The 27,019-nt window shown below is 43.0% G+C and overlaps 3 protein-coding genes and 1 long non-coding RNA gene across 53 annotated transcripts in view; 3 read left to right on the top strand and 1 right to left on the bottom strand.

Moving 5' to 3' along the window:
- The first annotated feature begins 4,877 nt into the window (after positions 1-4,877).
- Positions 4,878-8,271, top strand: LOC110180072 (uncharacterized). The gene has a single exon (XM_086837679.1). The coding sequence runs from the start codon at positions 6,101-6,103 to the stop codon at positions 6,326-6,328; it is 228 nt and encodes a 75-aa protein (XP_086693805.1). The 5' UTR covers positions 4,878-6,100; the 3' UTR covers positions 6,329-8,271.
- Positions 8,272-8,707: 436 nt separating this feature from the next.
- LOC147642911 (uncharacterized) lies at positions 8,708-9,549 on the top strand. Its single transcript, XR_015272782.1, has 2 exons — positions 8,708-8,991; positions 9,140-9,549. It is a non-coding gene; the product is annotated as an uncharacterized LOC147642911 (long non-coding RNA).
- A 601-nt stretch (positions 9,550-10,150) lies between these two features.
- stau (double-stranded RNA-binding protein Staufen) lies at positions 10,151-19,266 on the bottom strand. Its single transcript, XM_020947677.2, has 6 exons — positions 17,958-19,266; positions 17,147-17,397; positions 12,913-15,026; positions 12,652-12,849; positions 12,237-12,592; positions 10,151-12,177 (listed from the first exon to the last, which is right to left on the bottom strand). The coding sequence occupies exons 2-6, from the start codon at positions 17,338-17,340 to the stop codon at positions 11,995-11,997; spliced, it is 3,045 nt and encodes a 1,014-aa protein (XP_020803336.2). The 5' UTR covers positions 17,341-17,397; positions 17,958-19,266; the 3' UTR covers positions 10,151-11,994.
- Positions 19,251-27,019, top strand: part of Patronin (calmodulin-regulated spectrin-associated protein patronin) — an 18,557-nt gene continuing 10,788 nt past the window's right edge. For 38 of the 50 annotated variants that reach the window (XM_086837669.1, XM_086837667.1, XM_086837666.1 and 35 more), the window contains exons 1-9: positions 19,251-19,457; positions 20,106-20,378; positions 24,048-24,359; positions 24,433-24,521; positions 24,574-24,709; positions 24,769-25,019; positions 25,083-25,183; positions 26,051-26,203; positions 26,916-27,014. In XM_086837669.1, the coding sequence (XP_086693795.1) occupies positions 20,349-20,378; positions 24,048-24,359; positions 24,433-24,521; positions 24,574-24,709; positions 24,769-25,019; positions 25,083-25,183; positions 26,051-26,203; positions 26,916-27,014 (1,171 nt within the window). In that variant the 5' untranslated portion in view covers positions 19,251-19,457; positions 20,106-20,348. The remainder of the gene's footprint in view (positions 19,458-20,105; positions 20,379-24,047; positions 24,360-24,432; positions 24,522-24,573; positions 24,710-24,768; positions 25,020-25,082; positions 25,184-26,050; positions 26,204-26,915; positions 27,015-27,019) is intronic. The other 12 variants (XM_086837665.1, XM_086837642.1, XM_086837641.1 and 9 more) reach the window with 2 other exon arrangements.

The raw sequence follows: 27,019 nt of genomic DNA, 5'->3' as shown, positions 1-27,019 counted from the left end.
AGCAACCATTAATCACTGGGCTTTGTCTTAAAATTGATGAGCAGCAGCAGCAGCAGCGGGCAGCGATTATTAATCACACTCTTTGAGCCTTATTAGAATGTGGCTAATTCCGAATCGAATCCAGCTACAGAAAAACCACAAACAGAAAATCAAGTGTTCGGATGGATACAGCTTCCAGTTAAACACTTGAGCAATCAATTCTCGATGGATCTCAGATCTCGGATCCCCTATCAGCCTGAGAGATGCTGCTGAGGTCATTTGCCGCTATTATGTTTTCCAAATGATACGTGCTGACAGCGGCCGATTCGGCGGATACAGACTGATTTTCATATTTCATGCAAATTAAAACGAAAGACTTAGGCAACGAACTCTCGACACGGTCCATCTTCACCCTGAATTATTGCCTTTAATTGCTCGCATTGCCGATTTGTTGTGTAAGGAAGTAAGCGAAAAGCGAAAGAGGCACTCAGACACTGGGGCACTTGGCTGTTCAATGAAAACAATTCACTCTTGATGGTGTTATGACACTAGATAGGAGATGGCTTTCCTTGAAGGTTTTTAGTATAAGTACAAATAGGACGGTCACACATGTTAAGAAGAAAATACAGCAATTAAAAGTAACCAGACAATGTTAGTGTCAAAATATAATAGAAAACGAATAGCGGCTGCTAAAAATATGCCCATTGTCATGATAGAGTTATCATCGTTTATATAAGACCGATGTAGGTGATGTAACAATCATAATTACATCTCAAAATAATTGCATTCCCTGGCAGTCTCAACAAACAGTCAACAACCTTCCCGCAAGTCAACAAACTGTAAGCCGCCGTTCTATAATGACTATCTAAGCGACATCTAATTGAATTTTAATGATCTCTTCTTTGGCCAGAAGCCGTTGGCAGTTGGCCGTTGGCCAGCACTTCACACAAGATGCCACAATATGCAAATGCTCTGTGGAAAATGGTAAGGGAAAATGACCTCCTCACAAGCAGTACTCATCGTGGATGATGATGCCTCCAGTCTTGGCATTACAGCCACCATTTACAATTCGACACGTTCAGGGTCAATATCAAGAGCAGAGCATCAGCAGCATCAACTGAAAATCCATATCAAAACAACCAGACAACGAGGAAGCACATTCTTGGCTTGGAAATATGTTTTACTTCTCATTGTTTCTCAATGATCCATCAAAACATTGAAAAACAATGCTGGGCAGACAAATGATGATTAAGAAGAAGCCAACAAGAATGGGGAAGGAAAACTCAGTTAGCAGGGGCTTTGCATTGAAAATAAAGTAATAAAAGAGAATGGATAGTCATAGACCGACCCATCAAGAGGCATTTTCAATGAGGTGGCGGCGGTTTACCAAAAATTATTGTATTTATAGGTAGTCTCTGCTGTAACTCCAATGCCTCCCTCGATCATTACTTTTTATGACCGCCGAACCGAGAGCTCGGTGCAAATTAATTGGCAGCACGTTTCCGAGACGGAGTGAACCATAAATCTTCTAAAGATATCACAAGAACGGGTTAGATATTTAATTATAGCGAATCTCTGGCTTTGGCGCCGACCAATCCCCGTGAGCCTCGAGTGTCATCCAGCGGGATTGATGATTGGCACACAGGGATGGGTCGGTTCGGGTAGGTCTGGGGGCCTGCATGTCAGTATATTTTTAGAAGGATCATCTCGGATCTCTGGGGCTTCTTCTCACGATCTCCGGCCAAACAGTTTGCCGACAGCTCTCAAGTAGAGCCCGCATCTTTTGGAATTTCTGTTTCGGTTTTTATGGTCAGATGACGTAAATCGAGTGCGTAACCCAACAAGCCGAGAGTTGAGCCACTTGTGCCTGTCTACTCGGACTTCTCGGGGAGATCTTCCATGATTTGCCGATTCTATATCCGTATAGCAATTGCGAGTCGAGTGCCTCAGAAGATTGCTATGTAAACATATCACTTACGGATTTGCCAACATTATTATTGCATCCGTAAAGAGTTGAGTTATAAGAAATATGCTTCACAAGGAATTATGATTTGAAATAATTAATAATACAAAGAAGATTAAAGCAAATATTACAAATAAATTGTTTAATTTAATTGTGTCACTAAGTAGCCAATTAATTATTTATATAATCTAAAGACAACGTTGTCAGCTAAGAAGATCAATCAAATTTAATGAGAGGGATCATTTTTAAAGATTAGATTTTGACTTTGTTTATTAAAAATATGGGAAATCCAATTTATTATAAACAATTATTTATCCTTTACATTTTTGCAATATTACCCCATAGGGACAACATTAAACCTTCAATTGAATAACTTTAAAATATATTTCTAGTTTTTGAGATTTCTTAAAAATTCCCCTTTAATCAGAGATTTTAGATATTGAAAAACCTTTATTTCCCATAATTTTGATTAAAATCTTAATTTAATATCCTTGAATTCCCATTAAATCACAGATATTTATTACTAAAACCGTTCCCATATTATCTTCATTTCTTTTCATTTCAATTTGAATTTTTCGTTTGCTTCCACATTCTGATTAATCTCGAAGAACTTAAAATATATTTTTGGGAAAACACACACACACATCTTCTGTGTGTGGGAGTGTGACATTTGTCATACTCAGCTTTTTAATGAGTACATATTTATATTGTTCTTATTTTTTCGGATTATTATTCCCGTGTGTTTTTGTTCGCCATGCAGTCACATTATTACCTTATATATCTCCGATTTAATGATTTAACTGGACCGAAAATTAATTTGTTTCTCTGTCGTTTCACCTTTTTAGTATTATTTCTCTCTTTTTTTTTAACTTTTTGTGGGACACACAGCAATAAGTTAGGTAACACAAGAGCACACTAGAGCATTATCCTGCCTAGCAAAGGATCACTCGAATAAGGAGCCGGGTGCGAGGCGACTGACCAAGGCAAACTGAACCGTTCGAGGCGCGAACTTGAACTGAACTTCGGCTATCCAAAGGTAATCGAAATATTTTGGCCAAAAATGATTTCGGCCAGCAGCAGAAGCAGCATCCCAAGCAGCAGCAGCAGAGCCAGAGTGAGCCAGACATTCCGACTCTGAAGCCAAAAGCCCCGAAATATGCGTTGAAGAAGCAACAAAAGCCCCATCGATTGCGTATGATGAAGATGATGATGATGATGATGTTGATGATGATGCTGCTGCTGCTGGGAAACCGGTGACAACCTGCTGCTGCTTAAGATACATAACAGTAACAGTTGGAGTCCATAAAAACCAAAAGAAACTTCGAAAGAAGGGCCCCAAAAGACCCTACTACTGTCAACTATCTTCCTAAAGGGCGTGTATGATGATGGGAAATTGGACAACAGTGAAAACTCAATGGTAATAGGCAATATCTTGTATAGATTTAAGTTTATATTTAAAATATATATTATTTATTGGAAGGAAAGAATAATTATTAGATTATTGTAAGTAAAAGGTAAAGGTAGTAACAAGAAATAAGCGGAGAATCTGTTCTTAGATATAATCTTGGCTGTACTTTTAAAGTAAATATTAAACACAAACAATACTTAACTTGACTCCCAACTACTATCATCTCTGTATAATTAATTATCAACAATCTCATATCTCTTAGTTAAACAATTTCTTGACTTTGTGATTAATTAGTTATTGATACTACTTACAAAGACCTTGATCTCTAGTTGGCACACTTTTTAAATGGGTTCCTATTTTTTCTGCATTTAAAAGCTTACATAATACCATATAATCTACCATAAAATTGGCCTTGCTTCTGATGCTCTAACATTAAGACCGTTCCCCATTATAAAACCAGTCTTTTCCCTATCCCCCAAAGTTCTTCTTTTCGGGGCTTTCACTGTTAAAAAACTAAAATCGCTTTCGTTTTCATTCGGTTTCAGTCTCGGTTTTCACACGGGCCCAACAAAAAATGCGGCAAATCGGGTTGAGATTCCTTCCATAATTTATATCGAATAATTCCGACTTTATGTGGCGAAGCTGCTGAGGTTAATGGGTATATAGGGGACGCCATATACATAATTATTGTGGTAAAGAAGGAAGGGGCCTGACTTCCGCATACAAAGTTCGAACCTAAGACCGCGTTTGAGTATCGTGTGACCCAAATCTAAAATTTTAATTAAACAAAAGCTCGATCAATTAACATTAAGCGCTGCTAAGCAGCTGCACTTGAGGCGCGTTTTGGCTCTCCGGTGGCTCTTTTGCCCAGATGATTGATGGATGGCCACGGCGTTGGCGGTGTCATGTGAGTGGAGTGAATCTGCGCGGATCCACGCATGCGCGTTCTACAAATTGGAATTTTATTTTGAGCGCCATCCAACAAGCGGACAAGCTGAAATATTGTTTTCCACCACAGTGTGTATCTGCCCCTGATCCGCTTAAATGTTTTTTTATTTTCCCATGTTTTTTTATATGTATATATTTTTATTTGCCGATAAACGTGTCGAACAAGTGGCCAAATATTTGCCATGAATGCACACAAGAAAAAGAAAACATACAACATTTTTTGCACCTGATATTATGTGTTTATATATATATTCTAGCCTCTATAAAATTACCTTTGATATTTGTAAAAAGTAAGGCAGCTAAAGTCAAGTGGGAAAGATTTGTGGGATTATTTATAAAAAATTTGGTAACTGTACCTGTAAAATCTGCGAAACTTCAATCTCGATCTTATTTAAAAATAAAATAAAGAAAATATATTCCAAAGGATCATCCCAATTATTTTCTGTGTGGTTTTACTTGTGTACTTTCCAGCCACAACTGTGGCAACATTGGTAATTGGGTCAGGCAACTTTCAGTGCACCAGCAAGTGCCTCATCCCTGTATATATAAAAGTGCAACTGGTGATGCAACCCAACATCAGTTGAAAGCCAGTGGAAATGCTTGCCGCTACGACATCAGTCCCCTTTATTTTTGCAGCTCTGATCACTGCCATGATCCTGCCGGAGCCCTCAATTTCGGCGATCCTAAATGAACCAGAGGTGAACCTGGACGTACCCAATACCACCTACTCGGCTTTGTATAACACTCTAGTACATGAGCATAGAGAAAATAAAGAAATATTTTATTTTATGTGAATATGTACATATTTATTTAGGTAAAAATATTATATATTTGAACATTATATTGTTGAGTATATTTTGGGGGAAACAAATTAAGCCACATTTAGCGCTTTCAGAGCTTGCAAAAAACTGGTAGAAAAAATTTCTTCTAAAGTTAGTCATCGCATCTCCACTTCTATATTTTTCCATTTTTGCATAGACACTGAAAAATTAAAATTTTGATCTGACTTATTTCATGAATTAACCACGCACATATCAATAATGTGCATTTTCGTGAATGCAATTGAATTCTATAAAGCCTCTCAACGACACCCATGCTATACATATACAATGTATCGTCTTACTTACTGTCTTTCGCAGTTACTTAACAAAATAAAAAAAATTATTCTTACCAATAGTAAACTGTTTTATTTTAATAAGCGAATATTATTATCTTGGAATAAAAATTCTTTACAGCCATAAAAGGGATTTTTTTGGTAGAGCACAATAAATTTTATATTCTCCAAAATTTTAAACGCTTACATAAAACTGTTTGAAATTTGGGAAAAGGTAAACTTAGAAAAATATATTTCAAACTGAAAATAGTGCAAATAAAATTAATTGTAATAAACGGTTTGAAGTTTATATCGTTTTATAACAACAACAAATTATTGATAGTGAAAAGACATATATATCTTTGTTTTTGCTAAAGGGTTAAGGCATTCGTGGACATGGACAATGCAATCTAAGGTGACTAGAGGATAGTGAAGTTGGAATTTTTGAGGACCATCCAATGACAAGGGGATAAGCTGAAACATTGCGTGTCACCCCAGTATGTATTTGCCCCTGATCTGCTTATGTTTTTTTTTTTTTAATTTTCATTGTTTTTTTTATAAGCACTATAAAGGCGCACTTTTCAGGCACAACTGTGGCAACATTGGTAATAGGGTCAGGCAACATTCAGTGCCAGTAACATCCCAGTCTCATTCCCATATAAAAGTGCAACTGGAGATGCAACCCAACATCAGTTGAAAGCCAGTGGAAATGCTTGCCGCTACGACAGCAGTCACCTTTATTTTTGCAGCTCTGATCGCTGCCATGATCCTGCAGGAGCCCTCCAGTGCGGTGGCCATATCCGAACCCGATGTGGACCTGGACAGACCCAATACCAACTATACGGCTTTCTTTAAGGCGTTCCTCGACATGGGCAATGCTCTCTTTGGTGACTGGGCGCCGCAATCGGTTATAGAGGACTTTTTCCGGAATGATTAGACCACCTTTCCACCGTTGCATAAGATTCGCAGGCATTAATAAAAGTTTAACAAGACAGCTAATGGGAGTGGGAAAGGGAATTGGGAATGCTGCAGGTCCAAAGTGGAGGGGTCAGAGACAACGTTTTAATTATGCACGCTTCAGTTTTGGCCATATCACCCGTCATTACCGCTTTGTCCGGCTTTTTGGCCATTAGATATTTGTGTGGTTGCCTAGGCCAAGATGTATACCCTGCACAGGGGTTGTTTGAACAGTTCTTAAGTATATTTTTCAGATAGTTTATAAAATAATCAATAAAATATATATCCTTGACAACGGATTTCGGAAGGAATAATAATATTTTTAAAGGGTTTTGAGGGATTCTTATGATCCTGATCAAGGGGTTTGAATTATATACGTAAATACTTTAAAGAAGGAACGCACCTAGAGTATATCTCACCTCGGTGCTCCCCTAACACCCCTCTTCAATTTTTCAATCTTTTCTAAGCCTTTTGACTGTGTGTTATCTCTAAACATGACACTTTATATGTTTTCTTTCATTGGCAAATTAGTTACTTTTGACAAATCCGCTGAAACAGAGACAAAAAGCAAACAAATAGTCAAATAAAAGCGAATAAAGGCAAACGCCGGACACATCGATCAATTTGACTAATCATATTTATTTATATACAAATGTATATTCTTCCACCGACAACGCACAATCCCATTCGATTTTATGCAAACTACCACCTACGAGTCCATCACGGATCATCATTATGCAATGGCTTTTAGAATTCAATTGTCGATGATTGACTCGCCTCTGCCTGGTGTTTTGAATAGATTCTCGAGGAGCTCGGAGCGGGAGGCAATCATGGTAATCACCTGGCGAATTCCTCCACTTCGATTTCAATTATTCCGAATAATAAATGAGCCAAACAATTTGTCTGCCGACCCGCTCCAAAGTGTGTGTTTCCTTTGTGCCGCTGCTGTGCTGGCAAGTTTTTTTTCTTTCACAAATTAAGTAATCCAATCGCAGAGCCATTCATCTTGCTCCACTATAAGGGGCTTACTATATAAACTCCTATTTAACCTGCGGCCTATGCGGGCTCAGACGACGCGTCTATACTTCCTGCACGTGTCTTGGTAAATTATTGAGTTCGCATCATCATCTTTTTTTTTTGTTTTTTTCTAGCCTGGCTTTAATTGCGGGTTATCGTGGCTGTCAAGAAAAAATTTGCCGGCTAAACTATTATTAAAACCGAATTTGCCAACCCCAAAATGGCCAAGAACATCGCCAAGACAGAGGAAACTTTTCAACAAATAGTTTCAATTTCAGGGGTTCATTAGTTTAAGATACTCAGTAAGTTAGCTTTGTCTTAGTTTTAAATTTTAGGCATGAAAAGAAAATAACTGAAGGATATATTTGATCAAGAGTAACATAATCCTAAAATGTCATATGCTCCTTAAAAGGATCCTTGACTTCCTCAGAAATGGTCTTCACTTTTTAGAGATATTGTATTCACTGAATCTATAACTTTCCATCCGACGCTAATTATATGCAAATCCGTTGGCATTAAGACCCAAGAGGAAGGCTTCAATCAGAGCTAATCCATCCGTTCATTCATCGCTAGTTTAATTTGATTACGAGCCGCATTCATTCGCATTCATACACAAATTTTCGACTCGCGGGAGCACGCAAGTGGTGACCACTGGTGACCAGTGACCAGTTACTCCAGTGGTGGCCCAGTGGAGCGGTAATCATCATTAGGTGGCTTCAATCATTTGTTTTCCGCCTAAACAGTGAGCTTAGCATGCAAATAAGCCGAGAGAGGAGTAACCATTCCCAAGACCAAGACCCAGACCCAGGCGAAGACTGATTGGGCGTTGCTTCTAAACGCATGTCAAACATCACATTACTCAAAATGTTTTCCAAATTATTCGAATAAATCAAAATTAACACATCACCAAGGGGCAGCAGCAGCAGCAGGTTTCACTTTCTTTGGAATATCGCTTTCAATTTTATATAAAACTGAGTGTCTAGGAGTTTAAACTTTTAAGTGATGTAAGCGGGAAGCCTCCTGATTGCCGATGGCATTTCTAAATCAAATTACTTGCATTGATTCGGTTAATTTGCCCAATGAAGCTACATTTCCGTAGCCCCAAGAAAAATTCCCAAAAACACCGAAAACCAAAATTCAAAATCAAAATAATCAAACGCCTATTACATCACACATCAGCATACTATATGTGTATATACAATATGCAGATGGAGATGGAAGCTGGAGCCGGCAAACGGCGTCTGACAAACACATGTTAATTTCCACTCATCTCGGATTTCTTGTTTCTATTTCAACGTCCCCATTTCTCTATGCCCTCTCATATGTATTATTGATTTCTTTTGGCAAGCCAAATTTCATAATCACACGCTACTACAGCGCGGCAACGATGCGTTGCCGGATTATTATCAGCGCCATAAATTAATCAGGCAGGCAGAGAGGTGAGAGGTGAGTGGAGCTGAAAATTGCGCTGGTCGGGCATCTCCACCTCAGCCCAGTCTCATCCCAGCTCCAGCTCCAGCTCCAGCTCCACCTCCAACCCCGGTCCAGGTGAAATGCATATGTAAATTGGCCAAGAAACGCTTTGATTTTGCCGGAAAGCAGGGGAATCTACGGTGGATACTTTGGGTGAGGGAAGCAGGCCGCAGGCCGGGGCCGGGTGATGTGCAAGCGTAGCATTAATTTTATTTTATGTATTTATTATGCATTTGCCGGCCACACGTTTATTTTTTTATATACATTTTTATACATTTCCTTCTTTTTGTTTTAATCGCAGCCGATTGCCCCAACAAAAACTAGCCAAATGCCAGAGGAGAAAGTGGAGGAGCTCCGATGCATCACACTTGGAGATGATATGGGCCTATCCCATGGCACACTATATAAGATCGGATTTAATAGGCCAGTCAATCGTCTCATTTTCCCATGGAAGAATTTTAATGCAAGGGAAAAGTGATCGAAGCAGGGTAAAACAATTTTAATTAATATGTAAATTAGGATTTTAGTTATGGTTCTTGCAGCTAAGAGATCTCTTTTCGTTTCAGTTACCTAACTCTGAACTTAATATTCCATTCTTAAAGTAGTTTCATATACATTTAAAATGAATCTTAAGTAATCTACATCTCTGTTTGTGCTATTAATAGATTTTAAAAGACAAATAAACTGAGAAATCTCTTTCAAACCTTTTAATTACTGATGTAAAGGAAACACTCTATTTGCGTAAAGTCCGCATTTTGCATAGAGATTTGTCATCGATTAGTCAGACCGAGCTGTCGGCACATCATAATCTGATTTGGGCATTTAAATCGTTTTACAGTTTTGTGATTCGGGATTGCGAAATGGGTTTTCTGTTTTGATTTTTAGTTTGCCAAATTAACAATCGTTTATGTATTTATAAGTTTATGGCTGACCGGCCTGTCCCTCTCACCCTCCGATCGTGAATTTAGAAAATAGATAATTTCCCTTAATTTTTATGACATTTTATGTAACGGATCTGTTTGGGTTTTCTGCCGTATTACATATGATACCACCTGTCCACAAATATTTTCAACGTAGGGCAGGGCAGGGACGGAACCGAGCCATCGAGAGGCTGGCTCAATAAATTAATTTATGATGGCCATAAAGTCGCATAAATCATAGTTTTTAATGACGATTAACGATTTTCAGGTGTTGGTCGAATATTTGAATATTTAAGTTGAGTATCGCCCGAGGAGGGTCCTTAGAAAAGACCATGATGTGAGGATTTACTTAATGTCTTGGCTATGTTCCCCCAGAAAAAAAACACAATCACTTTCAACTTTATTTCACTGTTTATTTGTATAGTTACATTTTACATATATAGTTTCATAGTTTGTTCTTCATTTTTACGATACATAACATGTTCATGGGTCACGTTACAGAATAGACAAATAACCAAGTGATTGTGTGGGATAGGCTTAAGACTAATAAATGTGTTCTCTCCTCATCTCCTCTCCTGACTTTGACTTCTTATGCCTTTATTTGGTGTTAATGAACAGATCTTCACGCTTCGCTGTCACATATATACGTATTTATATATATATCTCAGTTTAAGATTAATAATTTCCATCAATTTTGTAAAGACTTTGCAACTCTACTTCCGCGCACACGACTACAATTACGATTACGATTACGATCTGTGCAAAGTCTTCTGACAAAAGTGAACGATTTGTGTGGCGCAAACAATGTGCACGATGTGTCCGTCTGTGTGAGTCAATCGGCGATTGAGATAGAGGGTATATCTTGCTGTTGGAGTTGCCCTTATCTATACATTTAATACTGGGTATGACTTCCACTGCCACGGGGGCTTGAGCTTAGAGGCTAGGCTAGGGATAGGAAGCAGATTGCGCGATCATGCACATTGTTGCCGACGCGATTGCTTAGACAAAATACATTTTACATAACGCAACTTAACGCTTAATCAACGGGTGCTGTTTAAGGGCAAAAGACTAAAAGACTTTAAAACTATTGTAATCGAAATTTTGAAGAATAGCAGTGAGTGAGTGTGGCTAACAATAAGACATAGAATGTAAAACGTAAAACGGATTCAAATAAGCAAAAAACGAGATATATGGGGACGAAACATAAAGCAGATAAACAACACGATTCATTATTCATAAGGATGTTCAGCTTTTAACTCTCCTTTGTTCGTAGCACAAAAGCTGAACATTTACAAAAATGGCTTATTAAACATTTATAATTATAATTATAACGATTATGTAAATTGTATTTTATTATGTATGTATGTACTGTGGGGTTTCCACATGTGTAAACGCCTGTCATGCCATGTCCTGTCCCGGGTTCCACACAAAACAGTCCATTCAATTTGCGAAAGGTTTCAGCGTTCGGCATTTGGCAAATTGAAAGGTTTAGTGGAAGCTCAGGAAACTGGGACCCTGCATGGGGCATACGACGGTGCTTACGCCTAACACTTAATATTATAATAGATATTCATTATTCGACGAGTTTCATCAAGCATATGTGACCACAATGGTAAATGGTTTCGCTGTTGCTTTGAAAAATAAATCAAAAATTGTCGTTGCCTCTCCTAATCCTACTCTCCACAAATTTTGTCCTGCATTTTGTATTTATTTTTGAAAGCGTTGCCCCTACGCAGCTAAGAGGTATCAATAGTCATTTGTTCATCAATTCAATTCAAGTGGCGAAGCTGCAGCTTCGGTTTCAACTTTAATCTTAAGTTTAGTTTAGTACAAGGTCTTGCATCGTTTTGTGTTGGGGGTCTCTTTAAGGCTAGTTATTGTTCGATTCTCCTCCTCTCTCAACATGGCTAACATCCACTCCTCCGGCTCTGTCCAGTATTCGTGTTCATTTTCGGTTGCAGTTCAGTTCGTTCGCTTAGTTAACCAATTCTCAACAACAAAAATAAATAAAATAATAACACCAGCAGTTGGCACAACTTGCACATAAATAAATAAATAGGTATTAACTAATAATTTGCTATTTCACTGTTTCTTGCATTGTTCACCGTACTTCCTTTTCTCTTTTTCTCATTTTCCCTTTCGAATTTGCACCTAGCTTGGGGTTTTTTGGATTTTGTTTAAGGTTTCTTTTTTGTGGACGGGTATGTAATTTGTAAAGAAAACTGTTTGAACTCGCCTATTTCTTGGCATTGTTGAGGCCCAGTTCACTGAGGATTTTCAGTGCATTTCGTGCGGCATCGTTCTGCGACTCCTCGGAGCTCTTGCCCACGCCATGACAGATCTGTGGCGGATTCGTGGACAGAGTCACAATAGTCAGGAACTCATTGTGATTGCCCTTCGGATAGTCTGAGAAGTTGACCTGGAATGGAAAATTTGTTAGAGTAACTGGAGATCTGGTAAGCCTCTCTCTCAACTCACCTCAAAGTCCAGCAGTTTGCTAAGGTACAGCAGCTGCTCCTTCATGTGCACTCCTGCACCTTGGCTGCTGCTATTGCTATTTGAGTTGCTATTGTTGTTACTGCTGCTGCTGCTGCTGCTACTGTTGCTGCTCACTCCGCTTGTGTTACTGCCACTGGAGGTGTTCAGCGCACTCTCACTGGCCGCCTCCGTGGATTGGGTATCGCTGCTACTGCTGCTGGTGTTGCCCGTATTGCCACTGCTGCTCTTATGCTCCTCCTCAGCTGCAGCTGCAACTGGGGCATCCGTAGGTACCTCCTCCTCTTTGGATTCCGCATTGGCCTTGACAACCACCACTTGATCCCGCTTTTTCGCCGCTGTAAGAGACATGTATATGTAAGCATATATATTACGATTAATAAAGGCAGTAACTCACGTTTCTTGTTTTGCCGAAGAATCAGTATGCCCGGCATAGGACCCACTGGCGTGGACACCATAGGCACGTCACCCTCAGTTGTTGACTCCACTGTGGGGGCTGAGACTGCCGAGACTGTGGCTGAGCTGCTACTTTCGCCCAATCCCTGCGTTTCATTGCTGGGCGTAAAGTCTATGGCCTCCAGTTGTTCGAAGAGAGCTAAGGGTTACAATTTGATGTTAAAAGCTTTCCGGATGTTAAAATCAAAACCTAGAAGCTTACCCTGAGCCGCATTCCTCTTAGCCAGCTTCTTGCTGTTGCCTGTTCCGCGCGCCGTGCTGCCGCTGGCGGAAACCTCCATTACAAATTCCCGCCGCCTGGCGCTCTCGTTGCCATTCTTGGCTATCAGTTCGAAGATGGGCTCCTTTTCCTTGCGCGTTTGCTGCAGCTGGATAAGCTTCGTGATGGGATTCTCGGCATCGTCTGGCTCTATGATCTTCTCCTTCACGGTCACATTGGCCCGTTTACGTCTCTCTGGCTTGCCCGCAGGTGTAACACCGTCGCCGCCTGGCACAACCGCTGCACCCGGGGCTGCTCCTGCATTTTTACCCGGTGTCTTCACCTTGATCCGCTTCAGAGGCGTCTGTTTGGTGGGCGTGAGAGGTGGCAGCTTCTGCAGCTCGACGAGCATCTTTTCGGCGGCGCGCTTCTTCGATACCTTCTTGCCGTTGCCCTCGCCCTCGGTGACAATGGAGCCCACGATGCAGGCCGTAATGAAGTTCTTCATGTGAGCAGGTCCCTCCTCGCGCAACACCTTGAAGTGTACCGTCATGTTCCGCTTGATTCCGATCTCGTGGACCTGTGAGATGGGCGACTTCTTGTCACCCTCGTCCATCGAGTCCTCCAGAGCCTCCTCTGAGGCAGAAATGGCCTGGGTCTTCAGAACTTGCAAGGCTCTGGCCGCTGCATCATGCTTGGCCTGTTGCAGGGTTCGCCCGATGCCCACAAACTTCTGCTTGCCCACAAACAAGGTGATCTTGCTGGGCGCCGTTGGCACAGAGGCGTAGGGACCATTGGGTCCATGCATGACATGCGGTCCGAGCGGCGGAGGAAGTGCAAACCGTGATGGGAACTTCGGGGGAAAGGGTCGCTGCCCGGGGCCATGATAGAAGCCATGCGGATGCATTGGCGGCGAAGGAATAGGAACGAATCCATTGCCATGCCTTTGCCGCAAAGCATACGCGGGTGGCGGAGGTTGAGGCGGCATTCCCGGACCAGAGGGCGCCGTTAGCATCGGAGCACCGCCATAGTCTGGCAGCATGGGTTCCGCCGGTGGAATCTGCGTGGGATCCAGCAGGTAGAACGTGCGCTGTCCCAGTTTCATGGCCAGGGCATTCAGTTCCACCGTCGGCGTAATGTGCGTGCGCATTGGCCCACCCTCATCGTTGCGCCGAATCTTTGGCGGCGGATGCTTGTACTTTGTATCCTCGATGGCTTTGCTGGCGGCCAAATGCTGCGCCTTCTTGATCTTGAACCCGTCTGCCGAGTACTCCTCCTCGCCCAGCTTCAGGGTGACCGTGAAGGTTTTGCAGTGGGCCGGTCCTCGCTCACCGGTCAGCCGATACTGATGTGTGATCTTGTTGTACCTGGCCAGCTCATTGACCAGACACATGGGAGTCTTGTCCTTGCCGCCGCCGCGACCCGAGCTGCTGGTGTCCTCATTGGGCAGCGTACCAGCGGCATCGATGTGCTCGCTGCTGCTGTTGCAATCGTCCACGGAGGGAGCTGGCTCTATCGTAGACTCCTGCTCCTGAGAGCTATCCTCTGGTTCGCTGGCTTTGACTATGTTGTTGCTGCTACTGCTGCTGCTGTTGCTGTTAGTGTTGGTCGCCAGTGGTGGCTGCTCGGAAACCTCGGCCACTTCTGCTGGCACCACTGCTGGAGCCACCACCTTCTGGTTCCTGTACGTGTTCTGCAGTATTGCCTTCGGGGCGTAGTTGCTGCTGCTGTTATTGTTGCTGTTACTGTTGCCATTGCTGTTGTAGTGGTTGTACTTCGAGGGCTTCGCCTGGCTCATGTAGTAGTGAGGCGGGGGAGCGGCATAGCTGCCCAGATGGGCGGCCATGTGATGCGGCGGCGGCGGATGCGGAGGGAGCTGGTTGTAGGCCAAGGCGGCCGGACTGTAGGCCTGTGGCGGCGGCCCGGGAGGCGGCGCCTGATGCTGGTGGCTGTTGCTGCTGCTCAGGTGCTGATGCTGCTGGCGGATCTTCTGCATCTGGTTGCTGTTGCTAGCGCTGTTGCCGTGATAGGCAGCTCCAGCAGCAACGGCGGCGGGATTCGACGGCGTCTGCTGCTGTTGCTGCTGCTGTTGGGCGTGGAGATGGTGATGATTCAGGCTGCGGGAGAGGAGAGGATGAGAGAGCAGGCCAATTGGTTAATCGATGGAATAAGCTCCCGGGGCGGATGCGCTGGCTTTTGCGGTTAGATCAGCAAACAATGCACGCCAAGAGGATTATAGAGGCCATGTTCAATCTGCGAGACAAAAGTGTACATTGGGAAAAACAAAACTTCTCCTGAAGCTCCTCCCCTACCGCTGCCACTACCGCTACCCCGACCCCGACCCCAACCCCTATTCCTCCCTCCCCTCGCTCTTCTGCCTCAGATGTTGTGCCTGCGGAATCGCAGACAACAGCGGCGAGGACGAACAATGGTCGAAATCCTCAACAAAGCACAAAAGCCGCATTCTCTTACGCATCGTGTCATTTTTCGCCAACTGTCAGTTTCAATTGAGACGCACCTACTGCGACACCCCAGCCCCTTCCCTGGAGGGTAGGACAACACATACTCAGTACCTATACACTGCTACCTCCGCCTTGTCCTGCATTTCACAAGACCAAGAAATATTTTCGGCAATTTATAATCGCCAAATCAGTTCGTTCGTTCGGGCAACGAGCCTTCAAATTAACATTGATACGGGCAATTTGTGATTAGGATCTGTGCAGGAAGTATATGAAAGCATTGGGATAGAGATATCCTAACCCAAGGCAGGGATTCTCTTATCAATTCGATAATGTGGATTGTTAATAAAAGGGGTTAAACTCTTTAATAAGTGTTCTCTCTTTCTATTCGGTTGTAAAATGTTCTTATGGTTTTTAAGTTGAATTTTTCATTATTTCACTTCTGTTTACATCACAATCTTATTAGTTTATTCCCCAAACTATTAAAGATATTTAAACTTTACACTAAACATTATCTAAAGCATATATATATACATATATTATACTTTCTTCCAAGATCGTAACAGGATTACCTCAAACCAAGAAATCAGTGAGTCTTGAAATCACATTCCAGATACCTTTCCTGTGGTTCTATAATCATTTCTCTTGTGTATTAACTGAACTACTAACTCCATTCCTTCAGGTATATTATCCATTTTCCAATGATATACATGAAGCAGAAGGATGCAGTCCCTTTAAAACCTTTATTCCCCATCACTTCCTAACCATTTAAAGCTACAAACTCCAGCATATTTCACCTCTCACTTGGCACTGATGATAGAATTTCATGATCGTCACGAAAATGCGTACGTAAAAGTACGTTAGACAAAACTGCGATCAAGTTTAACTCATAAGCGATCCCTTTACGAACCGAACCGATGCGAGTGGCAGGCAGGAAGCGACTGAAGGCGGAGCGGGTTGAAAAGTTCACTGCGCGCAAAAACATATGATGATGGAGAGGAGCCTGAAATCGAGCAAGGCTCGCTCGAGGAACGTCAAGGATAATTGCAGCCGGGGCAAACCCGTTATCCAGCGGAAGTCATGCTGAGCGCGAAAGAACAAAGAGCCACTGAAATTATAATTTATGAGTTGAGAAAATGGGATGATGAGTCTCACACCGATTGTCAGTGACAGGAATTAACATAATTGCCGCAACGCATAAAGCGCAGACAAGCTGGCGACGGACCCAAAGGCGATCTCTCTCTCTGAGATCCCAGGAATCTTCGTTGGATCACCAGGAGAGAGAGAGAGCGTGCGATGCTTGAGATCCAAATTGATGTTTCTATTCTCCTAACGAGATTATCCTTCAAGGCACACCAAGTGCTCTTCGTTTGGAGGTATCCTATTACCAAGACGGGAAAATGTTTCCGTTTTGCAAAGGAACTGTGTCATCCGGGGAAGGTTTCTCTCTCTTTTGAGAGTTCAAACTGAGGCAGGAGGATACATTCACCTCACAACTCAGAGCCAACTAAGGCGAAGAATTCTAGAAATTATAATCTTAGACTTTCCACAGATCTTTAAGCCCTTTTCGGAAAACAAGGAGGTTGGAATCTTTTCGAATTAAGCTAAATCTAACTTGGAAAACGTATCTCCTTGAAACTAAACACAATAAATAATATGGAATATCCTAGTTATTGAGGTAAAAGCCAGAGACGATTGTTCTAACTTTCTTTAAGATTGAGATTAACCCTTAAAGTCGTAAAGATCGCACTATGAACCCATTTCACCCTTATTCATACCGTGCATGAAGATGCTCCCGATGTGGAGGCTGTTGCTGCGGCGGCGGCGGCTGCTGTTGCTGCTGCAGGCCAGGGCCGAGGTGCTGCTCCATTCCCGGATGCATCTGCATGTGGCCATGGTTGTGACTGTGGCTATGATGGTGGGCAGCCCGGATGTGAGGCGCTGGCCGGGCGGCATGAACGTTGTGCTGCATTTCGCTGGAATCCTGGTGCCTAATGCTCGTTTATTCTTCAATTGCAGCTGCAAGGAGCTGAAAGAAGAGTGAGAGGGGGGAGCCGAGTGAGTTAAGCAATGTTTTCGTTTGACGGCACAAAGGCCCTGGAGGTGTCTCTTTGTCTGGCGGCGATTGTGCGAGGAGCGGCATAAACAACTTGCAACAACTGCAGCATGCAGCGGCGCATGCAAATGCAACGGAGGCGACGACAACAACGGGCCTAAATCAAATCGTGACAGGCGCAGGCACCACACAGAAAGGGCAACGAGGAGAAGTTGAGGAGGTAGAGGAGAAGCGGTAGCAACCACCGCTGCCACTCCTTGTTGCACTTTTCTGGTTCTTCTTGCGCGTTACGGGTTGTTTTGGCTGCCATTCGTGTCTGAGGTCCGGTCGGGCCTCTTCTTCAACTGAAATTCGATAAACTGCAGCTGCAGTTCCCGTCCATTGAACCTCTTGTCCTCTCTCCGTCCAAGGACCCGGACTGTGTGCACACACTCGCAGGCCCCTCGGCCACGACGCCTCTGCCAGAACAGATCCAAGACCACGCCGAGTGGCATAACCACGCAACGCACAACGCGATCTCTGCATGCACTCACCTTTCTCTTCTTTTTCTTTTCTCGCGCGGCGAAGAAGAGACTCGAGACACACGGTAAAATCACACCAACGGAACGAGGAAAACTTCACACGGTCAGCGGAGCGGCGGGCACAGCCGGGCGGGGCGGTCGCGGGTGCATGTACCACGGTCACGGACGCAACTTAAAACACTTTACAACTATTTTTACACTTAAATTTAACTGATAAACCTATTTTGCACTGTGGCTGCGGATGAAACTCGATAAATAATGGCCTTATGGGCCTGCGGGAAGCGGGGATGCAGACACCGATAACCGATACCAACTTGGGCAAACAAACTAGTCGATTACAAAATCGGTTGAAGAAATGGATAAATAGAGTGCACTCATAAAAATTTTAACCTGAAATCACCATTTAAAAGCAACTTTTCGCCCGTAAATTTAGAAATTTGCCATTAAAATGTATCCAAAGGCAAGTCGCCCCAAATATGAGAAAAATTTCCCCTAAAATCAGGAATGAAACTTTCTCAAATCTAAAGCGATATTTCTGAGATGTACATAGATAAAATGCATTGTTTTTAGGGCGTCTTGCCCTAAACATGGGAAAAACTTTTCTAAAATTAAAGGTAAATTTATCATACATTAGTAAGATTTTTCTTAGTTTTTTTATTATTTGATATTAAAATGATCATTTTTTCTAAACTCAAGGGCATTTTTTGTTTATTTAATAAAAATATATATTTACTTTAGGGCAAGTAACCATTAAAGTAAGGGAATTTTGTTCATCCTCTTAAGGGTATTTGACCATAGCATAATCTTAAATATAAAATTTTGGTTTGACAAATTTTTTAATTAATTGTTTTTTTTTTTTTTTAAATTTAAGGGTAATTTTCCTAAATTAGACTGTAGACACTAGCTACTTCTATAATAGTTCATACATATGTACTTGTACTTATCTAAGAGTTGGCACCTCATGCAAAAATAGGGGAAATCGCCCGTATATTAAAAAGGAAGTTAAACGAACAAAATCAGGAAAAATAGCCCTAGATTTAGGAATAAAATGTAAATAAACCCTAAAAAATTGTGTTTATGGTGGCTTGTCTTGATTTTATGGTGCCTTTCCCTAAATTTATGAAAATTTAACGTAAGTTTAAGCGCTATTATTTATAAGGGCGACATTTCTTAAATCTAGAAAGTATTTCTCTGAGTGTGGTGTTTACAAGCCAAAATAATAATCGATAGTGCAAAAATCCAAAACATCGATATATCGATAGGCGACATGCTAGTGTGCTTGTTCAGCGTTGCCAGACTGTCTCCATATTTTGGGTTTATTCCAACAGTCGCGCGACGGTCACACTCGAAAAATTTTAAGATTGGAGCAGATCGTTGTTCGTGATTTCTTCGTTTTAAAACCAATTTGTAGTATTAAATTTTGGGAAAAATGCAGCGGAGTCGAGCGCGAACCGTGTGAAATGCATGCGAACGGTGTCGGTGCGGCAAATCAGTGCGAAATCAAGCCCAAATGTGCGTAGGCTTACACTCACACACACTCGGGCACCACCACACATACACACAGCTTTTTCGGTCATCACTCGCCCTCCCGTGAGAGCGAAGAGCACGACAGTAACAGTGTCTGGCAAGCAGCATAGTGCAAGAAAGAGAGGCAAACAGCAGTGGGGCGAACAGCAGCAAAAGGAAAATGTTTTCATTTATTAGTCGCGGCTGTCGAAGGAAAAGCTGAGAAACTGCGGTGTTTTCCCGACTGCAAGTCAACTAATTATGCACCGGGCAGGCGGATGGCGCCGTTGGGGGGGCCGAAAGTGCGTTTGTGCATCGACCAGACGGACAAATCGCAACAGCTGATGGCAGCACAGCATCGACAAAAAAACTGTGAACACCAGCAGCAGCAGCACCTAACTGTAAAGTGCTCTGATATTGTCGACTGCAGGCCCCGCCCCCGCCCACCGCCCATGGCCCCCCAACATGAATGATTCACATTTTCCTTAGGCTTTTCCTCCTCTCGTTTCCCCTCTCTTTTTGCTGGCCAAAATAGACGCTGCCGCTGACGCTGCCCATGCGTGTGCGCAATTAATTCTTTTCGATTTCCAAAGTTGTTTGCAAAAGTGCCAATCGTGTTTTTTCTCCCGTGTGTTTTGCCGCTGTTTTTCGCAGGCTCGAAGTGAAAACCCCCTAAAGGCAGAGGCGTCGTCACACACACTCGCACTCACTCACTTGGAATAAGCAAGGAAAACGAAAAGGAAAGGCCAAGAAAAGCCAGTGTGTGCAGAAAACGCAAAAGAAGAGTGCGGAAAAGTGCGGAAAGCTAGGAGCGAAGTGGCGTCGGGCGTCGGAGAGCCGGAGTGTCGTCCGGAGTAGTAGTGGTTGTCACCCATCCGTCGCAGGAAAATCCCCAGCATGGATGTCGAAACACAGGAAATACGACAGGTGAGCAGAGCTGTATGCTCTTTATGCTTTTTTAGATGGCCAGCAGGGCTACTAGCGAACGTAAATATGCGGCTCATACTTGAGAAAACACGGCTAAATAGCGCGCTCATTAACATTCCAGCGTTGGCAGAAGCAAACGGAGGGGACTAGAGCGAGCGGGGATAGCGGCACGGCATCACCACCACCTACTCTCTTTGCCAAAATGGTGCGCTGAGGTAATGCCGCTCCCACTGTTCCATCCGCTCTGCCAAAGCAGTTACAGTAGAAGCTCGGTGGAGTGAACGTAGCGTAGAAGCAGAGGGGTAACGGTGGGAAGTTCTTCGAGATTATTGCTTAGAATTGTTTTTCTTTAGGTTATTTGGTTTCCTCATTGTATCTTTCACTATTTTTTCTGGTGAAGGAGTCATTTCCGACCCTATAAATCATATATATTCTTGATCAGCATGATCAGCCACATCAATCTAGCCATCTCAGGTAGAAAAAAAATGTTACCAATTTTTTTTTCAAATTTTATAAAGGGTTACATTGTTAAAATTGTCAAAAATCGTAATTTTTTACATTTTAAATGAATACTTCATTTATTATTTATTATTATTTATTAAACTAACAAAAACCTGCATGGGGCAGCTTTCCGAATTGAAATTAATGCATTTTTTGCTTAGTTATGATATTTTAAACAATGTGATTATCCCAAAAAAGAAATCATTTAAAAATATTGATCTAAAGTCACATGAAATAAGCTCATTGCTTACCCATAGATGAAGGGAAAGGTACTACCACTAAGATATCTTCTTTTGCAACCCAATTATCGTCTAAAGCGAGTACCCACTGTACAGCCACTTGACGCTTAGCGCTCAGCTCAGTTGAGTTCGGTTGGGCTTAGCGCTCAGCGGTTAGTATGCGACCGACACCTACTTACCTTCCGACTGGTTTCGATGGCCAATGCAAACAACAACCGGCTAGTTGGCCAGCAGAAGGGCGTGGGGTGCGGTTCGGGCTGTGGAAGTAATAGCGCTGCAACTTCCATTCCATTCATAAAAACTGCAGCAGCAGAAAACCGAAGCCGGAAAATGAAAAACGCTCTGGGCCCCCCTTCGATTAAGCGCCGAGCATTTGTTATCGTTTTTCCTCGCTCTCCGCTCTCCGCTCCCCTCGGCGGCAGCTGCTGTTGCATGACCTAATCGCTAAATAAAAATAAAGAAGAAAAAAACGGCTTACGCATGCGAAAGTCGAACGAAAAGGGAGAAACGCCAGCACTCTGACACTCGGCTAGGGAGTTCGGTTGGGGCTGCCTTGCGTGCACAGAGCGAGCTGACTTTTCCCCTTGGACAACTCCCTAGAAAGTTGGAGCTGTAACTTGGAGCTTGGGAGCTTGGGCTGGCTGTTCTTGACGCGGCTATGTGATCGCTGGCAATACAACGCGGCAAACACAAACGAGAGCGCCAGCAAACCCCACCAGAAACCCATTCAAACACCCAAAGTTGCTGACTCAAGCAGGGCGCTCTCCTTGCCGCTTTCCTCCGATTTTACTCTGGTATATTTAGACTCGGCTATCGTGGAATGGAATGGAATGCCACCAAAAAAAAAGAGAAGCAAACGCCAGTCCGGGCAAGATAATGAAATCATAAAGCCGCGCAAATTTCAATTTCCATTTGTGACATTTAAAAAGAACGCCAAGCAACTTTATGGCAAACATATGCGGGCGATGTGGTGGGTACAGAGAAATTAAATTTTAAATTAGAAAATTATGAAGAAAATGTTGTAGGAATTCAAAAGTTAGAGAAAAGGAGTTAAAACCCTCAAGTACCATACGTTTTGAAACCATTATATAGTTGCACTTAGTAGGCCTAATACCCTCTCCGCTTAAAGAAATCCACAGAAATCTATATATAATAGCTCTAAAATTAAAGAGTTTCATCAGCAAAATCAGCAAGTATTAATCTTTATTAATGTCTTGACACGACACAAGTAGATCACTCCATTTTCTCTCTCTGCATTTTGTATGCTGGAATATGCCATCCATTCAATCCATTTATCCATCTCTAGTTCCATTCATTGTGGGCGTCCCGAAGCAGCACTCATTTATTGTTTTTCTTCGAATTGTTTACACGCTCTTTTGAAATTTGAGTTTCAGACATTTGGTTTCGCTTTGCTAAGGGGTTTCCCCCGCATGGCAAGCAAAGTGCAGCCAGAGTTTTTCCGTTTGCCTGACCATTCAAATTATGTGGCGGACAGTTTTTCTTTTGGGTGGAAGGCAAGCGCTGCTCAACTGGCAAACAGGTTTTCCCTCCACCTGTTGACCAATTCGCATAGCACGAGCATAGTTGGACGACGGTCTACGACCTACGCCAATATTGAATCCCCTCCGCCACTCTGCCCCTCTGCAGTTACCCCGCCTTGATCTGGAATGGCATTTTGTAATAAGCTTTTAAGCCAAAAAGAAACATTTTGTTGTTAGGCAAAAGAATTGGAATTGAACGAGTTCGATTTGGTTCTCGGCTGACACAGTTATTGATGACTTCATGCAACGATCTTTTTGTGGAGAAACCCGTTTGAAACTTATGGAATGAAAGCAAAATAATAAAGATACAAGATACAACAGAGAGGTGTTGCAACAAATACCTCCAAAAAGAGGCGCCGAAATTGAGTGGAGAATAGAGAAAAATGATGGATTCCTCCTCTCACTCACTCTCTCTGTCTCTTAGTTCCTCTGTTATCTTTCCTAGGAAATAATCTCAACTGTGAACTGTGCGGTGGGCTGTTCCATGTTTACTTTCTTCATTAATATAATCCCTCGCACTTTGCTTGGTTATTTTAGGCTGGCAAACGGAGGTTCCGCAGTCCAAAAAAAATCAATGTTATATCTATTTACACCTTCTGCTATCTGTGAACCATGTCTTAAATTTGTTCTAGAGGTGAGATAATAGAAATGGAAAAATATATTTCGTATTGCTCCGACATCCGCGTCTGGTTCCGCGACAGTTTCCCTCTTGAGACTCTGTTTTGATTGCTTTTCCCCCCCTAGTTTCAATTAGACCCAGAAGAGGCCATTCCTAAATAGAAGCTTCTGGCTGCCATGGCTGTGCATGGCTCTGTAGGAATTGTGATTATGAGTGCAGCAAGAAATGGGTTGGCTGGCGAAACAAGGCACAGCACTCGAGATGATTCTAAAATCGGAGCAGGAAAGAGCCAGCCGCGAGTGCCAGTGGAGTCTTTCATGCTGAGTGACCATCGTCCAGCCGAGCAGGCAACCCCTTCACTTCGCTCCACACCACCACTCCCTTTGCTTCCCAAAAAACACAACAAAAATTAAAAGAGATGGGGCAAACAATGGAAGGCGGCTGGCGGCGCACGCCAAGCCAAACACGAGCGAGTTTATCGAACTCATATTGAAGATTGTACGCATGGCTTCACTCCGAGCACAGATACAGATACAGATACAGCTGGAGCCACTGCTACAGCTATACAGATGCAACAGATGGGAGGCAGGGCGGGGACACAGATACAGATACGAAAGGCACTTGGCAGTGCGCTAGTTAATTGCCAAGGGATAAAAATCAGAGTCCCATTCAGAGGATGCAGCTACGCTTAATGTGGCCTTGAACTTCTCTGGGAGGGATTCCCGTCCTCACATCATCACCACTTTAATCCCATTCAAAACCATTGCAGGCTCGTCAACGTGCTTCCGTCAAGTGGCTGCTCTCGAAGGCGTTCAACAATCGCGTGCCGGACAACCTAAAGGAGCCCTTCTATCGCGACCATGAGAACCAGGAGCGCCTCAAGCCGCAGATCATCGTGGAGCTGGGCAATGCCACGCTCTACTGCCAGACACTGTCCAACCTGTACTCAGATCCCAACTACCAAAGCATGAACCACTGGTCAATATTACAGACGCTAGCGCGCAAGGGAGTACCCGTTGCCGAAACCTCGGACATGCCCATTACCGAAACGGTATTGATTCAAACGAATCCCCTGCGAATTGTGAGTAGAAAACGATTTGAATATATTTGTGAGTTCTTCGATATAATTTATGACCCCTTTTAATCGTTTCCAGAACGCCCACATGTCTGTGATAGAATCGCTGATGGTCTTGTATGCGAAGGAAATATCATCGGGTGACCGCGTCATGTCGGCCATTCGAAGGTGAGGAGAAGTTACCTTACTATACAGTCTGAGCTATAATGTTTCCTTGCAGAATATCTGGCAGCAATTACCAGGCGCCTCCAGGCCAGTCCTATGAGCAAGCTCTTCTGGGCTGGATATCGCATGCATGTGCGGCTCTTAAAAAACGCATCATCATGGAGGTGGAGACAGGAATGCCCGATGAAAATGTGAGAGATAATTCCCCTTTTTAAAAGTCAGTTTATTAATTTAATGGATTTGCTTTTAGGGCTCCCGTTTGCAGACGCCGGACATACCGCCTGTCAGGGACTTCCAGGATCTGTGCGACGGCATCTGTTTGGCCTTGCTCATCTCGTACTATTGCCCCAAGGTGGTGCCGTGGACGAGTGTAAGGATCAACTATCTGCCCGCCGTCGAGGATTCCATACACAATATACTGCTAGTAGCGAATTTCTCCCAGAAGCATCTGCCATATGGCGTCTTCCACATGACGCCTGAGGATGTTACCTATATGCGAGGGTAGCTATTGATGTGCAGCCTCCTATATATAGAAGTAAATATCTAATAAGTTTGTTCTTGCAGCTCCATGAAACTTAATCTGGTCCTGTTGCTCACGGATCTGTTCAATCTGTTTGAGATACACCCGGCCAAGTGTGTCTGCTACCCTGGAATGGATGGTCAGGGTAAGTGTACGCCTTTCTATATCGTCTAAACATTCCCCAAACGCTGCACCGCATCGCATCCATACCCCCCAAAGACCCTGATCGATCTATTCCCCCCTCGTGAAACGATTGGCCTGCCTGTCTGTGTTCCAAATATCTCAGTCCCCGGGGCATGCATTGTTGTCCAAAGTGTATCCTTGTTTGCAATTTGTTTTCGTCATAGTTTTACGTATGATTTGCCTTGAGTTTTACTCCTAATTTGGGAATAAAATAAAACAATTGGTCAACACAGAGGAAAAAAAAAGGGGATTATTACTCACTTTAGGTCTAGAGAAACAACAAAGAAATGACTCAATTTAAAAGGTATTATCACATCACATCAATTAGTCACATAAAGTTTACCAAGTACATAGGAATTCAGAGCGCTTCACAGCTCGTAGAATCTGTAAATTAGCCCACAAAGAATTCTCAGTTTAAGCAGAACCGCAAAGCACCATTTGGGTGACGAGAGAAACCACAACAGAAATCTAGCAAATTCCTTATTTATGTTTTGTTGTATTTGAACTGTGGTTTGTTTTCCTTTTTGGAGGTATAACCACAGAATCCACCAATGAAATTGACATGGAATCCATATGTAAAGCTCTCATCTTCACCTGCTCCCACACCGAACGTAGTCTCCACATTCTTAAATCCAAATCAAATTCGAATTAAATCAATTCTGTACTGATCTCTTTCTTTGTTTCTTGTGCAAACGCTTCCTCTTGCCCACTTGTAACCGCAATCGTATCGAAATTTGGCTCCTAACCACACACACACACACCACTGACACCAAACACCCATCACAAAAACCACACTTAACCAAAACGCAACGTGTGTGATCCGCTCCAGATGTCATCGCCCGGCGCAATTTGGGCGCCAATGAGCACGGGATCTGCCATCGACGGGGCCTTACCGTACAGCCCGTTACGCCCATTCCCGATCTGCGCAGCGATCTCGACCAGCCGCCCGTTGGCTCGCCCTCGAATCGGCCGCCGTTTCAAGGTTTTTGTCTTCAAATTTTCTATCCGTGTTTCCCCCTTAAAATACAACTCTCGATTTTAACTCCTTCGTTTGTTCATGAATGTGTTGTTTCCATTTCCATTTGTTTGATGTTTGTTTGCTTGTTCTTCTGCCCTCACACATTGAGTTTGTTTGTTCGTTCGTTCCTATGTTCGTTTGCTTCATGTTTATATCCCAAGGGATGGATTGGTGATCACAGCTGTCTGATAATAACAATCATTATAATATATAGCCTAAGTAGCAAAGTAAAACCGAGTGTTTTAAGTCTGCACAGAAACACGATAATGTCTTTGTCATAAGAGCACCCACTCATTTTTGGACCTTTAAGCAATAGAACTGCATATTGTCATCTTAGTACCAAGCACCCTGACTAAACGAAGACTTTAAGGGGATTAATAGCTATATACAATAGCTATTAACCTGTAAACAAACCCATGCATTCGATAGAGTGGAAGTAACTCTATAAAGGGACCTCCCCGTGGGATAATTACCGAGTTCATGGGGAACTACTTGGCACCCCATCCATACACGGAATGTTTCTGCTTTCGATTTGTGTTGCTTGCCTTTGCCCGATGCTTCCGATGCAACCGAAATATATATTTTGAAGTTCATCTACCTTGCAAGCTGAACAAATTGATTATTTTTTATTTATTTCTCTTTCTTTTTTTGTGTTAATGTTTCGTTTATAATTTAGTTCCGCACTCGAATTCAGTTGGCGGCGGCCTAAACCGAAGATCCACTCCGCCCAACGAATACCAGGCGAATTTCGATGTTTCGAGTAATCAGGCCGAAGGTAAT

This window comes from Drosophila serrata, unplaced genomic scaffold, assembly GCF_035046125.1.
Source record: "Drosophila serrata isolate PLE 108 unplaced genomic scaffold, ASM3504612v1 contig_334, whole genome shotgun sequence".
Taxonomy (NCBI): Eukaryota; Metazoa; Arthropoda; class Insecta; order Diptera; family Drosophilidae; genus Drosophila; species Drosophila serrata.
The sequence above is the reverse complement of the archived record's forward strand: the minus strand, read 5'-3'. Positions and strand labels throughout refer to the sequence as shown.

Coding starts and splice junctions, on each gene's coding strand:
- LOC110180072 (XM_086837679.1), top strand. CDS start 6,101: ATGCTTGCCGCTACGACAGCAGTCACCTTTATTTTTGCAGCTCTGATC.
- stau (XM_020947677.2), bottom strand. CDS start 17,340: ATGCAGCACAACGTTCATGCCGCCCGGCCAGCGCCTCACATCCGGGCT. Junction 12,593..12,651: donor TCTTCGGCAAAACAAGAAAC/GTGAGTTACTGC, acceptor TGTCTCTTACAG/CGGCGAAAAAGCGGGATCAA. Junction 12,178..12,236: donor GCAAACTGCTGGACTTTGAG/GTGAGTTGAGAG, acceptor TTTCCATTCCAG/GTCAACTTCTCAGACTATCC.